This window comes from Pagrus pagrus (genome assembly GCF_965226575.1).
Source record: "Pagrus pagrus genome assembly, chromosome: 15".
Taxonomy (NCBI): domain Eukaryota; kingdom Metazoa; phylum Chordata; class Actinopteri; order Spariformes; family Sparidae; genus Pagrus; species Pagrus pagrus.
The window spans coordinates 27,300,974-27,316,121 of record NC_140199.1 but is presented as its reverse complement, the minus strand read 5'-3'; the positions used below and the strand labels follow the sequence as shown (position 1 = coordinate 27,316,121).

General features: G+C 38.7%; 1 protein-coding gene across 1 annotated transcript; it reads left to right on the top strand.

Annotated features, from left to right (window-relative positions):
- Nucleotides 1-8,447: 8,447 nt before the first annotated feature.
- chchd1 (coiled-coil-helix-coiled-coil-helix domain containing 1) lies at nt 8,448-14,942 on the top strand. The gene is made up of 3 exons (XM_084374749.1): nt 8,448-8,792; nt 10,464-10,582; nt 14,637-14,942. Exons 1-3 carry the CDS (start codon nt 8,654-8,656, stop codon nt 14,745-14,747), a joined length of 369 nt encoding a protein of 122 aa, XP_084230875.1. The 5' UTR covers nt 8,448-8,653; the 3' UTR covers nt 14,748-14,942.
- The last annotated feature ends 206 nt before the right edge of the window (nt 14,943-15,148 follow it).

Genomic DNA, 15,148 nt, shown 5'->3' with positions numbered 1-15,148 from the left:
TGCAATTAAATCGTTTCTTATAGTGCAGGTAATGTAACGATTTCCTCATTAGTGAGATGGATTATTTCACCCATCAGCAGCTCATCTGATATTAATCACATTGTTTATTTTTATGACCCAGACCGCCCAATCCACAGACTTCCAGTGGTGTCCATGGATATCCCTGTGAGCCACGCGTCATTCCCATGGTAAAGCAAACGTGTGTCTGAGGTTTATAGTGTAATCAGTTCAGACATTTACATGATTAAAGTTATAGTGAATATAGTTTAGATCTACACTTGGAAATTAGACTGTGATGAACTTGATTCACGGATGACTTAAAATAAAGATATGATTTCTTAGTTAGTTAGTACAGTCCAGTCCTGTCCTCTATATTTATTTAAATATCTTAAAGAGACGACAAACAGTTTTGCTGGATGATCACTTCATTTTTCCAAAGGCTGATCTCTGGAGAAGCAGCTGGACCTGCATCTTTGCTGTCTGGTTTTGTGGTTTGTGTGAGTTTGGTTCCTGTTTCATTCTCACAGTTTTATCAAGCATTGGACATGTCAGGATGTGATGCGCCTGCTGATATCCTGATTATTCATTTCGTGCAAACAAAGCTTCTGTTATACACATTAAACCTCCTCCTGATTTCTTTTGTGAACCCACAACCAAGTTCAAACTGTGCCTGTGATTTTCTGTCTGTTACCTGTTTAACAAACAGCTGCACATGAAGAACAAGCTGCAGTCTGTATTTATACTGTGTACTGTGTATTATACTGTGTACTGTGTAATATACTGTGTACTGTGTATTATACTGTGTACTGTGTATTTATACTGTGTACTGTGTATTATACTGTGTACTGTGTAATATACTGTGTACTGTGTAATATACTGTGTATTATACTGTGTACTGTGTATTTATACTGTGTGCTGTGTATTATACTGTGTGCTGTGTATTATACTGTGTGCTCTGTATTATACTGTGTACTGTGTATTTATACTGTGTACTGTGTGTTATACTGTGTGCTGTGTATTATACTGTGTACTGTGTATTTATACTGTGTACTGTGTAATATACTGTGTATTATACTGTGTACTGTGTATTTATACTGTGTGCTGTGTATTATACTGTGTGCTGTGTATTATACTGTGTGCTCTGTATTATACTGTGTACTGTGTATTTATACTGTGTACTGTGTGTTATACTGTGTGCTGTGTATTATACTGTGTGCTCTGTATTATACTGTGTACTGTGTATTTATACTGTGTGCTGTGTGTTATACTGTGTGCTGTGTATTATACTGTGTACTGTGTATTTATACTGTGTACTGTGTATTATTTATACTGTGTACTGTGTATTTATACTGTGTACTGTGTCTGCGCAGAGGCACAGGAACCATTTCAACTCACAGAATGCTTTTATGTATTTATTCATTATCTGCCTCTGTAGTGAGTAATATTCTGATGATCTTCTGAAATCATCATTTAATAACCCAGAATGTGACTATGGTATGCTTTGAACACTGGAAGCTATCTTTAGGCTAAATGTTTCAGGGAAAATTGAAATGATGTAACATATGAAACCCAATGCTCAGGAATGATCAGAGTGACGTGTTTAAAACCATGAAAAGAACATTTTTCCCACAAATGAAGAAAGTTGTTTGGGGTCCTTCTGTTCTCCTACAGTCAGGCTGACACATTTCAACTTGGTGGTGAATCAGAAAACAATCAAAATATAAAAGTTGATGGTGACACACTTGAGTTTAATCCGTTATCTGTCTCCACTCCGATATGAAACTCCAGTGATGTTGTAATAAATCAGATCAGTCTGATCCGCTGCAGTGTCCAATCAATAACTAAGTGTCTGCCACTAAAAGACTTCCATGAAGGCTCATTGCTCCTCAGAGATCCCTCCTCGCTCCTCGGAGCACAAATAAGAGCATTGGGACAGCCTGCAAGATGGCAGACAGGAATGAGCGAGGAGCAAGGAAACAACAATTAAGAGAAACGAGACGTACCTAAGATCTTTATGACAGGAGGTGGTGGTGCTCATACCTCTTTTATCCACATGGGTCACAAGAATCAACACATACAAGTATCTGAATACCTCTTCAAGCTATGTATTTTTTTTGTGTGTGCATGCAACTCTACATTGGAGTCAGAAAGCCCATTACAGTAGTTTGTCACCTGTGGAACTCCATAGGACTGAGGTTAAGTGTTAATGTGCTGATTAAAATGATTACTCTCCCAACTCACTGTCTATTTGTGATTTCTATACTCCAGCCAGCCAAAAATGATTTGCCATCCCCCTTATCACTGTGCAACAAGCTTGGAGCTGTGTCTGCTTGTATTTTGTGCTCTGTGGTGAGAGGAGAAAAATAGTTCTGCAGTGACAGTCAGACACATAGGCACAATCATTTTCCCTGTTTACCTGAAGATTATCAAAACTATGCCATAATTATACAGACATATCTTGAATGTGTTTGAACCTGACTCATCCGAAACTAGTTTTGTGGATAAGTTTATAACTGTGATAGAATATACTGAGATTAAAATAGAATTCACTTTTGAATGTTAAACTAAGAAAAGAAACTGTACTCAGATGTTAATGAAAGTTGAAAGTCATTTGTGTGACTCTTCTCTCTCACCAGGAAAAAAACCCATCTGTGGTTATTTTCAGTATGTGTTTCAGTTTTTGGTAATGCTGTGTTTGTGTGCATTTTTAGTGCAGTGATGTGTGACTGTGTGTATTTGTCTGCAGGAGGGTTAACCATAAAGGTTCAACTGCTTCATCAGCACATCCAAAAGAATGTTCAAAAACTGTCAGCGTGATTTATCAGTCCACTTGAATTCTCACAAAAGATTCTTTAAGACTACTTCTATTGTGTGTGTGTGTGTGTGTGTGTGTGTGTGTGTGTGTGTGTGTGTGTGTGTGTGTGTTTCAGGGGTCTGGAAGGTTAAAGGTTCAACTCAGGCTTCTGTTGTCCTCTGTTTTCCAGTGTTGTTGACGTTATCAAAATAAAAGCTTTGGTATACATGGAATATCTGCACATGCTCATACAACTTGTAGTGACAAAAAGAAATTAGCTTAATTTGTTGTGAGTGCTGTCTTCCCCCCTGGGTGTGAGGATTGAGATTGAAGTGTTAGCTCACTGTGGATGAACTGATACTGGCACAGAATCAAGCCCATATTTCTCCCAGTGCAGACACAGCTGTTGTGCAGCAAATTTCCTCCAGATGAAGAACATGCAGAGACACAGAAAATACCACACCTTCCACGGAGACATTGGCAGGAATGTGCCAATGTGTTCACCTCTGGAAACTTGAAGACATAAAGTAAGTGTGTGTGTGTGTGTGTGTGTGTGTGTGTGTGTGTGTGTGTGTGTGTGTGTGTGTGTGTTTAGTTAAAAAAGAAAATAAATTATATATGGAAAAAAGGTTTTTTCAGAGAACATTTGAACTGTTGAACTGAAACCAAAATGTTTCCAAAAATGTAATCCACAAATGTTTCAAGGTATAGTTGCGTTTCATTTGTTTGCCTGTCGCCATAACTTCTGGGAGAGAGTCAGAAAGTGAGACAGGACTAAATATAACATGATTAAGTTATGCCAGTTATTACTCGAGTAACTCGAATCATTTGATAATTAAAAAGCCTCTTCATTCAGCTTTGTTTAATCCAGGTTAACTATACAGCACAGTGTAGTTGGCAAGGATTATTCCTTTTGCACAACATGCTTGCGGTTTTAAACGGGCTAAATTATGAAATACAGTAGAAGTGAAAAAACTCAGACGTTGACACTTCTTTTATCAGTACTTTTTAACATTTTGGTGCAATTTGGGGTCACTCTGTTGTCACCTCTCCTCTGCTGAGATCCTCCACACACGGAGCATAGATATGTAATCATGAAGAGAGCGATATTTTAACCTGCTCTGTCTGCAGCACAGTGTGATAGCTCGGCTGAGAGTGAAATGTATCAATGTAGTGGTATGCTTAAACGAAAGCTGTCTGTATGTAGTAACTGTTTAGCTTAGTTTGTCACGTACCAGTATCTCAAAATTTGTCAAACACTTGTAAACTTTGCAGCTGGCTGAGACAAACCAGCTTCTCCTACCTCTACCAGCGGTACCTGTTGGCATCAGTTGAGGAGGACTCATAATGACTGACGTCAGCTCTGAGCAGCTCTGAGCAGCGGCTCTGCCCCCCGTTCTGCCAGGTTCCCCCCACACAACATTGAAGATGTTTTGTTGCTGTGTCAAGACCTGGATAGAGAGACTCCTAGGGTCAGAAATGACATATTCTGCGTTTAAAGTGGCTAGAATTGATATTTTCATGATACCAAGTTATCAGATGACAATGTGAAATGGGTCAGTCTTAGTGTTAAGTAAGCTGAATCTGTATCTGTCCTTTACAGAGCTCTCTAAATAGTTTCATGTTTATTTTTTTAGACTCTACTGGAAGATATTGATGATGTTGGACTCTTTTGTGTACAAAAGACACTGAGTCCATGGTCTGTTTTAGCTCACCACTTAGCTTGGCACACAAGAGGCTTTGGTGGATAAGGCAATACACGGATCTCAGCTGTGGAGCCACAGCCGCCATCCTACCGGCCAGCCCCTGTTCCGGGTCTTCTCATCTGAAACTACCTCCTCGATTGATGCCAACATACACTCAACAGAGTCTGTAAAGACCTTTTTCTTTTTGCCCAATATCCATGCCACTCGTAACAATGCTGATGTTGCTCTCTCTTGCTCCATACAGGCCCGAAAAAAGGGTGCGTCTTTGCTCATAACAAGATTTAGCATGGGTTGTCTTGAAATGCCTTGTCAAATTATACTCTGCACACACCGAGAGACACTTGTTGCAGATTAAGCACACAGGCTTCGTACCAACAGCAATAAACACATATTTCTCTGTCCATTCAATGTTGAATTGCCTTGCGTTGTGATTGGTGGACTTGCTATAATCTACTAATCTAATCAGCTACTCCTCTGATGCTTAGCAGTGGTGCTAATACCAGGGATTGTGACCTGTAGTCTTTCCCCCATAAACACACCAACCCAATTGGCTGCTCTTCTTGGGTTACACATCTCTCCTGGACCCGCTATCTGCCACCGTAGTGTCTGTAGGGGAGAGAGAGTGGACAGGCTGGATTTCTGAAAAACAGGCTGCCCCTCAACCAGCAGCCCAGTGGCAAACCACCGCCAGCACCACAGATACACCAGCGCACATGTATAAATGCTCACTGCAGCGTAGGTCACTTGTGTACAGTACGACATCAACTCTGTTCACTCAGTTGCCTGGCACCGGCCCTTCATGACTAGTTAATGTTTGCATTGCAGTTATGTGTCATACGTGTGTGCGCTCTGTGTCAATCTGCTTCAGTGCAAGATAGCAGTATGGATATTGGCATGGATAAAGTGGGAAAAGTCAAAACTAGTCATTTTAAAAAGTACGTGGAACTTGTCACACACTATGTTTAACGCCACTGGACACAGTTAAGTAAAACAGTGAAAACTGGCGAAACAGAGGTACAGCAAATATCAATTTAGTATGTTTAATGTTTAGTGTCTTCGTTGAACTGCACCTCATCTGTAGCAGTGTTTTTTTGTGGGCAACAATTTGGAAGCCATTGATCTACAGCAGTGACACAGAGAGGCCTTTTTGATTATTTCTGTACAGTCAATCCAACAGCTAAGCTGACTGTGACCTTTACAGTTAATTATTCCAGGTGTGTCCTAACATGAAGTGAGTTTTGTTACTTTACATATCTGTTTCAACTGGTAAAGTTTGAAATGTGAGCAACAGTGTCAGTGTGTGGGTTTGGTGTCTCCTCTGAAGGCGGATTTTATAAAGCTGAACCTGATCTCATTTGACATGATACCAACTCTAATACATGCTTACGCTGCATCCGCACTGAACATGCCCTCAGAAAGAGACTGATGTTAAGACTTGCCCTGCATTCTCCCTGAATGTCATGTAGCCATAGGCCAAGTGCCAGAAGAACACAGTACAGAGGCCATTTCACACTGGAAACTAACCTTTCTTTATCACTGTCTATCTCCAGCGTTGTGGGTAACTTGTTACAAAGTAATCTGTTAGAGTACTCGGATTACTTTTTTGCTATCACGATTAATGTAATGAATTAGTTCTGCAATTCAAGTAGTCAGTTATTTAGTTAGTTTCTCATAAAAACAATCCGTTACTAGAAAAAAATGCTTTCTTTCACAAAAATAAAAGAAAATCCCTGAAGCATTTCCACTGTTTCTGTTTCTCTCCTGCCAACGGAAGATAAACCTACAGTTGTGTCAATGTGCATGCGTAGATAGCTAATTCAATGTAGCGAGATGGCAGAGAGGGCAACATTAACTTTGTGGAATTATTCCCATTATTTTGAATTTAAGGGGGAAAAGGACAAGGACAACACCACGGTCAAATGCAAGTTTACGTTTACGGGTTTTGGGATTAGTTGCATTTTTAAACATCATATCCTAGACTATAAGAGCCTGTGTTGTATTGTTTTCATTGAAACAGCTGTGCCTAATACTGTAAGCCTCTGCCCAGATCGCCATCAGATTGTGAGCAAAATAAAGAGCTGTAAATGTTATATTGCGTCTGTCATTCCTATTAACAGGCTGCAGAGTTACCGATTGTGGGTCGTAAAGAAGGCTACAAAATGACGGTAGAGTGAAATATTCAAAGGTATATGTTCATGTACCATTGGCTACAAGATGTCTAGACAATATAACCGACATGCGCAACGAGTCGTAAAGGGGTTTTACCATAATTTTTGGTAACTCTAAAGAACTCTAATGCGTTACTTTTCTCAGTAGATAACGCAGTAACATAACAATGTATGTATTTTATAGGCCCTACATATATGTATTTTAGGTAGGATTTATATTAGGTGGCAAAAATACGTCTTGCTGCTGGTACGGTTTCAGCAGTACAAAGCCCTGCATCCTGCCAACGCTGTGCGGTGCTTCTCCACTCCGGCAGTGAGATGACGGTCACCTACTGCAGGTAGCCTAACACACTGATTAGGGATAAGCACCTCATCCCCACATCAAAAGACCCAAACTGACCTAATCACTTTAAGGTCACATTGATAAATGTGGTTACATTTCTTCATTATGCTGTTCTTGTCATATGGTGTTCGAGAGAAAATGTGTGCATTATGATGTTAATCCAACTTAATATTTAATAAGGACTTAATGGGATTTTTAAGGCTGATACTAGTATCAACATTTAAAGGTCCTATTAGTAAGAAAAGTTGATTTTTGATACCCAACTCCTCAAATACTGACACTTTGGGTTTCCCAACTCATCATACTTACGCTTTGAAATGGTAGGTCGGGGCAGTCACCACCCCAAATATCAACTATTATTACAAATAGGACCTTTAAGAGTTAAAAAATAAATCTCAATATGTTGTCTTCCATTATTTTTTTTAAACATAAACACATAACATACACAAATATAATTCTGCCCAGCCAAATATATCAGTTGGCTCATATATTCTGTATAATTTAGATCCTTAAATGACAAATTCCCATACATTTTTTCTCTGATTTGGCTGATTTCACTCTTCTACTTGTAAATGTATCAATCTATTAATGTATTATTATAATTCATTAAAGTGGAGAAATTAAGGAAAACAAGAGTTTTGTCTTGGGGTGAATTAATATTGCTGGGACAAAAGGAGTCACCAAAGGTTATCTCACTCAATTGTAACGAGTCATAGGCCTACTGAACTGTCATAACATGTCTAAAGCAGACAAAAATAAAACATTTTCATATCCAATTGTAGATTTACATTCAACTGTGGCTCTGAGTCAAATATGTGTCTTTGATATGTCAGCAGGAGGCAAGGCCAGCACTAGCCAATTGCTAGCCCGTCACAGTAGTGGTTTATGAATGACTTGTGTTGTTATTATGATTATTAGTCCCTTTTGCAACATAAATACATTTTACATATATGTATATCAAATATAATATTGTATTTTTTTCATTATTTGTGTCAATTAAACAGTACTTTGAGAATATTTTCACCTTGTAATTAGGCTACATGTTACACTCATATGAAGAGTTGACACAGGCTTGATGTTAAAATTAGTGTCATCTTCATATGTATTAAAAAATATATTTATTAATGTAATGCAATGTATTATTAAATATATCAAATGATATCTGGTCTGGAAATTTGACAAATATACCAATTATTTCCATTTTCATGCATTGTAAAACAAAACAAAAACAATATCTAAATGCAAAATATCTTTTAAGCAATATATTTCAGTAATATACATCACCAAAGCATTATCAAAATGTTAAATCATATTTTGTAATACATGCTTGAAGCAAAATGGCAGTATATTGTTATGGAGTCCATTTTAACGTCGGTATTCACCTGAATGTGGCAGTGGCTGGTACGCCTGTGGAACAAACGGCTTTACGTGCATTTTACGACAGTTAGTGGCTTCTTACGGCAAAACATGGCGCTACACTGTTCAGCACGGTGAGGGAATAAGGAATTGAACTGAAGAACTGTTTGCTATTTTTACTCTCAGTTCGTTCATAGTGATTTCATATTTTAGAGCTGTGTAGGGTCAGCTCTCCGCGAGGCTCGGGCACAGTTAGCGAGGCGCAGAGGAGACTTTATGAAGTGAAATGGCGGCACAGGGAGGCATCCAGTTCCAGGAGAAGGTCAGCAGACTGCTCAGCAGACAGAACGGGAAACCAGTGCTCAAACCCAACAGGACTCTGGCTCTGAGAGATGCTGTAGCTAACCGCAAACTGAAGAAAGGAGGTATGAATAGAAACTGTGCTGCCGTTTGGTCTCAGCGAGCTTTGCTAACTGTAGCTATTCATTTAGACTGAAGCATTTTATGAAGAATGACTCCCATAAGGTCAGCAGTAGACACACGAAACATTAACTCGTCAACAACATAACGTGCAGCTGGAGACATTTCGCGATGCGTAGTGAACACACTATACATTAAATGAGTTAAACAAATATGGGATATGGCATTGTACCTAATGGCGCTCAAGGGTGAGCAATATGGATGCAATTTTACAAGGTATAAATAACTTTATATCTTTTTTTCATAAATAGAATATGGTGGTGTATTGGTTTGATCCAAACCAAACAAATCACAAATCCTGTAAATCCAATGTTTCCATGAAGCAAGGTGGTGTTGGCTCTGCACTAAAAATCATATTGTCAACCAATTTTTTTAACTCAATAGTGTTTATCAAGTTTCTGTTGTACTGTAGAGAATGATAAGATGTTATTTTGTTAGCTTTTTACCAACATGTGCTATACTGAAGAGAAGGACTCATTCAGAAATGGAGAACTGACAAGCTGAGTTGTTCATTTAAGTGATAATCAATTTGATCATTTTACATTTGATATTTTCATAAATGTATCATGTCGTTGTACATATCAATATCAAATAGTGGTCTATGAGTCATGTTTTACATCTATATGTGATGTAGATATATAGCATAGATAGAGGAACATGAGGAACGGGATTTAATTTGTCATCATAATACGCCTTGATTGGCTTTGATGTCAGTCTGTCAAATCTTAGGGTGTCCTCACAAAAACTAGTTTGAAGAGCTGGCGTTCATATAGCTTTGTCCAGTGCCCTGGTCATGTTCTGAAAGCCTTAGATCAACATGTACATATTGGGAAGTCACAGTAGTTCAAAGAAACAACAAGGAAAGAGATTTCAGTATTGTGAGGATGATTTCGCTGATAGTAAAGCAGCATGTGAAAAGGTCAATGCTCTTTATATTTTCTTATTTAATTACCAAACAGATAGCAGAAAAACATCACCGGTTTTTCTTTTTGAAAGTTTACTCTTGTGATTATCATTGGATGTACATCGGGGGGGTCAGTGTATTTGATATACATGAGAAGGTGGTTCGGTGTGTATTGGTGGCTGACACATGAGCATAAGTGAGGGGACTGTGGGACCTCCTGTATGGGCTGCAAAAGAAGTTGAAAGTGAACAACCCTCTGTGTCAGTCTGGGCTAGATGACAATCAAACATGATGTGGCTTGACCAGTAATTGCATGTTGGGTCTAACTAAATGGAACTTTTATTTACAGTGAGGTTTAATTGTCCTTTCTGCTGCACATTATGACTGCATGAGCCTCATTCAGGGCAAAGTCTTAAAAATTTGAGGAGTGCAATGGGATAGAAATGAGTCTGAGAATTAAAGAGCAGAGAAGTTGAATCTAGTGCAGATAGCGGAGGAATGCAGAAGGGGTGGGAAAAGCGAACCGGCAGACAGAGACATGGCCTAAGGACCAGGCTTTATAGGCTGGGAACACCAGGCCCAGGTGTCACCATGGGGCTCTAATCAACATCCTGCCCAACAGTGAAGTGCAATTGTGATTCAAAGACACTGCTGCGTAACAACAGCGGGTGTCATCATCACAAATGGTAAACATGAACATTTTTCTCCACAGAGGCCACCTGTATCACAGAGATGTCAGTCCTGATGGCCTGTTGGAAGCAGAACAACTTTGTGGATGGTCTGTGCTCTAATGAAGTGAACACTTTCTACATATGTGTTGAGAAGGCTCAGGTATGTCCACACACACAGCAATACAACCAACAACTGAACTGCTTTCTGCTTTAAAACGACATGTATGTTCAATTTAAAATGCACACTGAGATATATATTACATTTACATAAAATACACAAAATAATTTTGTACGTTCTAGGTCTTTGTGATATGGATGAAATAATTATACATTACATATAACTATTGCTCAAAATATTAGTATTAATATGCCGTTAATAGAGGTTATTATGCAGACTGTTGTTAATCTCCTGACCAGTGATATGACATCATAGTCAGTACGGTAACAGTGAAACCTCTTGCTGATCAGGTAAGAGTGGGTCTATTAACACACACATTAATTCAGTGGAAATAATAATTGTAATTTAAGTAAAGCATATTCAGTGACCGAACTGTAAAATGTACAGAAACCATAAACAACAACATTATAATCAAACATTTATTTGCTTATCTAAAGACAAAGACATGACAGCAACAAAACATGAACTAGACTATGGTGACAAGACGTTACAGGAAGACAAAGAGGTTCGGGGGTTGGACCAGGTGTAAATGGAGCCGTGTTCAGCAACACAATAGAACGTGAATGGAGGAACGTTAAAACTGAGTGTGCTTGCATCCTTCAAAGCTGAGATTACTGAGTAACTGGAACAAAACCCAGGAAATCTAAGTTTTGACTTCATGTTTTCTTATCCTAGCCTACACTTGTTGAACCTGTAAACCATCAACCATATTATACAACCATTGGAAAGTTTGTTAGGTTATGTTTGATGAGAATTAAGAGGAAGGAGGCGTTGTAGCGATCCTCCAGTTGGCCTTTGCTGGCTTGGGGCCCTGCATCTCTCTCTTTCCATTTCATGTACTCTTTGGAGATTTGTGCAGGCAGTTTTAGTTTCTTCATTCTCGACCTTGTGGAGTCCGAACAGAAAAGTTCAGCAGGCCTCTGGCCTGGAAGTCCAGCGCATGCTCTTATTGCCAGCATGTAGCTGAAGTCCGGGCGGGGGGCTGGTGGCCCCGCTCGTGGGTGTCAAGCGGTGAAGACTCCAGTAGACTCTAGCTCTAGGTTATCTTCTTGCTATTCTATGTATTCTCTATGTGAAGAGAGTTCAGCCTTTCTTTAAAGAAAATGTATGATAAAAATTATTAATTCAGTATGAAATGTTATGAGTGGCAACTTATAAGCATTACATACATGGATGTATTGATACATAGATATCTTTGAACAGGCTCAATGAAATGAAACCGAGTATTAAAATAAAACACTATTGTCCAAGACAGTTCTTTCTGCTCTTGGATGAACATGACTGTAGAGTGAGTTAGCAGACAAGCATAAGATAAAGATAAAGATGTTCCTTTATTGATCCCCCTTAGGAGAAATGTGCAGGTAACACAGCAGTACAGAGGGAAATAAGTAGCAGCACAAGAGTAAGTCTCAAAAAATAGAGACAATAATAAAGAGATATTGGAAAGAATAAAATAACTCCTGCTCCTTGGCAGCTTCTTTTCCTCAGGCAAAATGGGCCAAAAAAGAGATTTAACTGACTCTGAAAAGTCAAAAATTGTAAAAAGTCTTTCAGAGGGATGCAGCACTCTTGAAATTACTAAGATATTGGGGCGTGATCACAGAACCATCAAACGTTTTGTTGCAAATAGTCAACAGGGTCGAAAGAAACGTGTTGAGAAAAAAAGACGCAAATTAACTGCCAAAGATTTGAGAAGAATCAAACGTAAAGCTACCAGGAACCCATTATCCTCCAGTGCTGTCATATTCCAGAACTGCAACCTACCTGGAGTGCCCAGAAGTACAAGGTGTTCAGTGCTGAGAGACAGGGCCATGGTAAGGAAGGCTGAAACCCGACCACCACTGAACAAGACACATAAGTTGAAACATCAAGACTAGGCCAAGAAATATCTGAAGACAGATTTTTCAAAGATTTTATGGACTGATGAGATGAGAGTGACTCTTGACGAACCGGATGGATGGGCCCGTGGCTGGATCAGTAATGGGCACAGAGCTCCACTTCGACTCAGACTCCAGCAAGGTGGAGATGGGGTACTGGTATGTGCTGGTATTATTAATGATGAGCTAGTTGGACCTTTTTGTGTTGAAGATGGACTTAAACTCAACTCCCAAACCTACTGCCAGTTTTTAGAGGACACTTTCTTAAAGCAGTGGTACTGGAAAAAGTCTGCATCTTTCAAGAAGACCATGATTTTTATGCAGGACAATGCTCCATCGCATGCATCAAAGTACTCCACTGCGTGGCTAGCCAGTAAAGGCCTTAAAGATGAAAGAATAATGACATGGCCCCCTTCCTCACCTAACCTAAACCCTATTGAGAACTTGTGGTCCCTTCTTAAACGGTCAATTTATGGTGAAGGAAAACAGTACACCTCTCTGAACAGTGTCTGGGAGGCTGTGGTTGCTGCTGCACAAAAAGTTGATCGTCAACAGATCAAGAAACTGACAGAACGGAAGGCTTATGACTGTTATTGAAAAGAAGAGTGGCTATGTTGGTCACTGATTTTTTTTTTTTTAATGTCAGAAATGTTTTTTGTTCTCACTTCAACAGATGAAAATAAACAAGTGAGATGGGAAACTTTTCGTTTTTCATTTAGTTGCATAATAATTCTGCACACTAACAGTTGCCCAATAATTGTGTACACAGATATTCCCTAAGAAAGCCAAAACCTCACTTTTACTTTCTTAAATATTCAGGTTTGAGGTTTATTAACATTTTGGATTGGCCAAGAGCACTGTAGTTGTTCAATTATAAAATGAATCCTCAAAAATACAACTTGCCTAATAATTGTGCACACAGTGTACGTAGATGCCGCATTGACTGTTTTGGCCCGTTGCTGCGAGACGTTAGCGCATCCGCCATTGGATGTGGCAGGTCTGCCCTGTAAACAAATACTAGGAGGCATGAAAACTGGGTTTCTGAATAAAAAGCACTTACCTTTACATTTAACAGATTTTGATAAGTCGTTTTTATATTCAATGATTTAGCGTATATTTATTTAAGAAATAATAATGACAATCATTGAGACAAAAAATTAATAAAGTCTGCAAATCAAAATAAGACACTGCAACTGGCAGTGAGTCTGCTTTCTTGTCTTTTAGCAGTGAAGTAATATGCTCTACGACTTATTTTTATTGTATTTCATGGTTAAAAAAAAGAAGAAAAAAAAGAAGTAAACTTGCAGGAGGCTTCTTATAAATATGCACAATATATTATGCAAGTCAGCTCTTCATATCTTCTTTGATCAATATCATATAAGGACTAATTGCTTGAGACATTTTGACCGGTTAAACAAGTGAAGGGATTTCCATTTCCTCTGGGAATATGGGATAAAGAGTACCGGTATAATTAATACTAAACACAACAGACTGATTAAAAATTCAAGCTTGCTTTATTTGTCCCTAGGGAAATTTAGTGGACATAAAGGCTGCCATATAAAAAATACATACACTTGATGCAGTAACAGACATAGGTGTCAGCATATTTAAAATGTTGCTACATGTCACTGTCTACTGTCAGCATGTTGAAAGCAGTGGTTCTCAAACTTTTAATGTCAAGGACCCCCGAATAGATCTGCAGACTTTGTTCATTTACTGTCTCTCTGATTGTCATTATTAGTACTGAAATGAATCTAAATCATTGAATATAAAAACGATTAATCAAAATCAGTGAAATGTAAACATAAGTGCTTTTTATTCAGAAATTGATGATTGATCATTCATTATTGAATCAATCGGACACCCAAAAATCAAAATCTAATCGATTCGTGAGATTGCCAAAGATTCACACCCATACATAGAAACATGGCGAGGGGGTAGGGTAGCAAACTACAAAGGCTTAAAATAAGTCATTCTTTGAATATTTCGAAATGTTGTAACTTGCATCAGACTGATCTAAAAGTAAAATGAAACTTTGCATAAACACTACAGACCAGTTTCAGTTATTTTAGTGATATTGCTTTTCTTAGTAATGTGTTTGATAACTTCAACTATGTTGAACACTGGTGCTGGTAACAAATCATTGTCCTCTTCCACAGGCTGCTATGAAGAATAAGTCGGAACAAACCAAGATGCAGGGAGGACGTCTGCACCCAAAACAAGCCACAACGCTGCTGAAGAGATTCCCCAACCTGCGCACTGAGATCTAAACAACCAACATTTTAATGAATAAGTTATGCAGACTGGAAATGTGCAGACTAATAAGAGGCCACTGGACTGACTGTTGGAGCTGTGTTTATTTATGTTGAGCTGTTGACAAGAGTTATCAATAAATGTATGATTCCGATTGTATGAACAGCATGATACCATATACTTTTCCTAAATAAATGAAGCAATGAGCAGAACACTGAAAAGGGTGATTTCAACGCAAACACACTACACTAACACTTCAGTTTGTACCATCAGGTTGCCGAAGGTCATTCAATCATTTCATATTGCTGCTGTTATAGTACAGCCTTTGTATTCACAACACACTGTGTCCTGAATTGGCCCTGATAAAAAAAAATGCTGCCATTTTGTCTCAATCCAATTTAGCAGAGTGGTCTCATTC

Bases quoted from the DNA above. Each gene is read 5' to 3' on its own strand.
- chchd1 (XM_084374749.1), top strand. From the start codon at position 8,654: ATGGCGGCACAGGGAGGCATCCAGTTCCAGGAGAAGGTCAGCAGACTG. The intron at 8,793-10,463 runs GTATGAATAGAA...TTTTCTCCACAG, and splicing joins CCGCAAACTGAAGAAAGGAG to AGGCCACCTGTATCACAGAG. The intron at 10,583-14,636 runs GTATGTCCACAC...CCTCTTCCACAG, and splicing joins TATGTGTTGAGAAGGCTCAG to GCTGCTATGAAGAATAAGTC.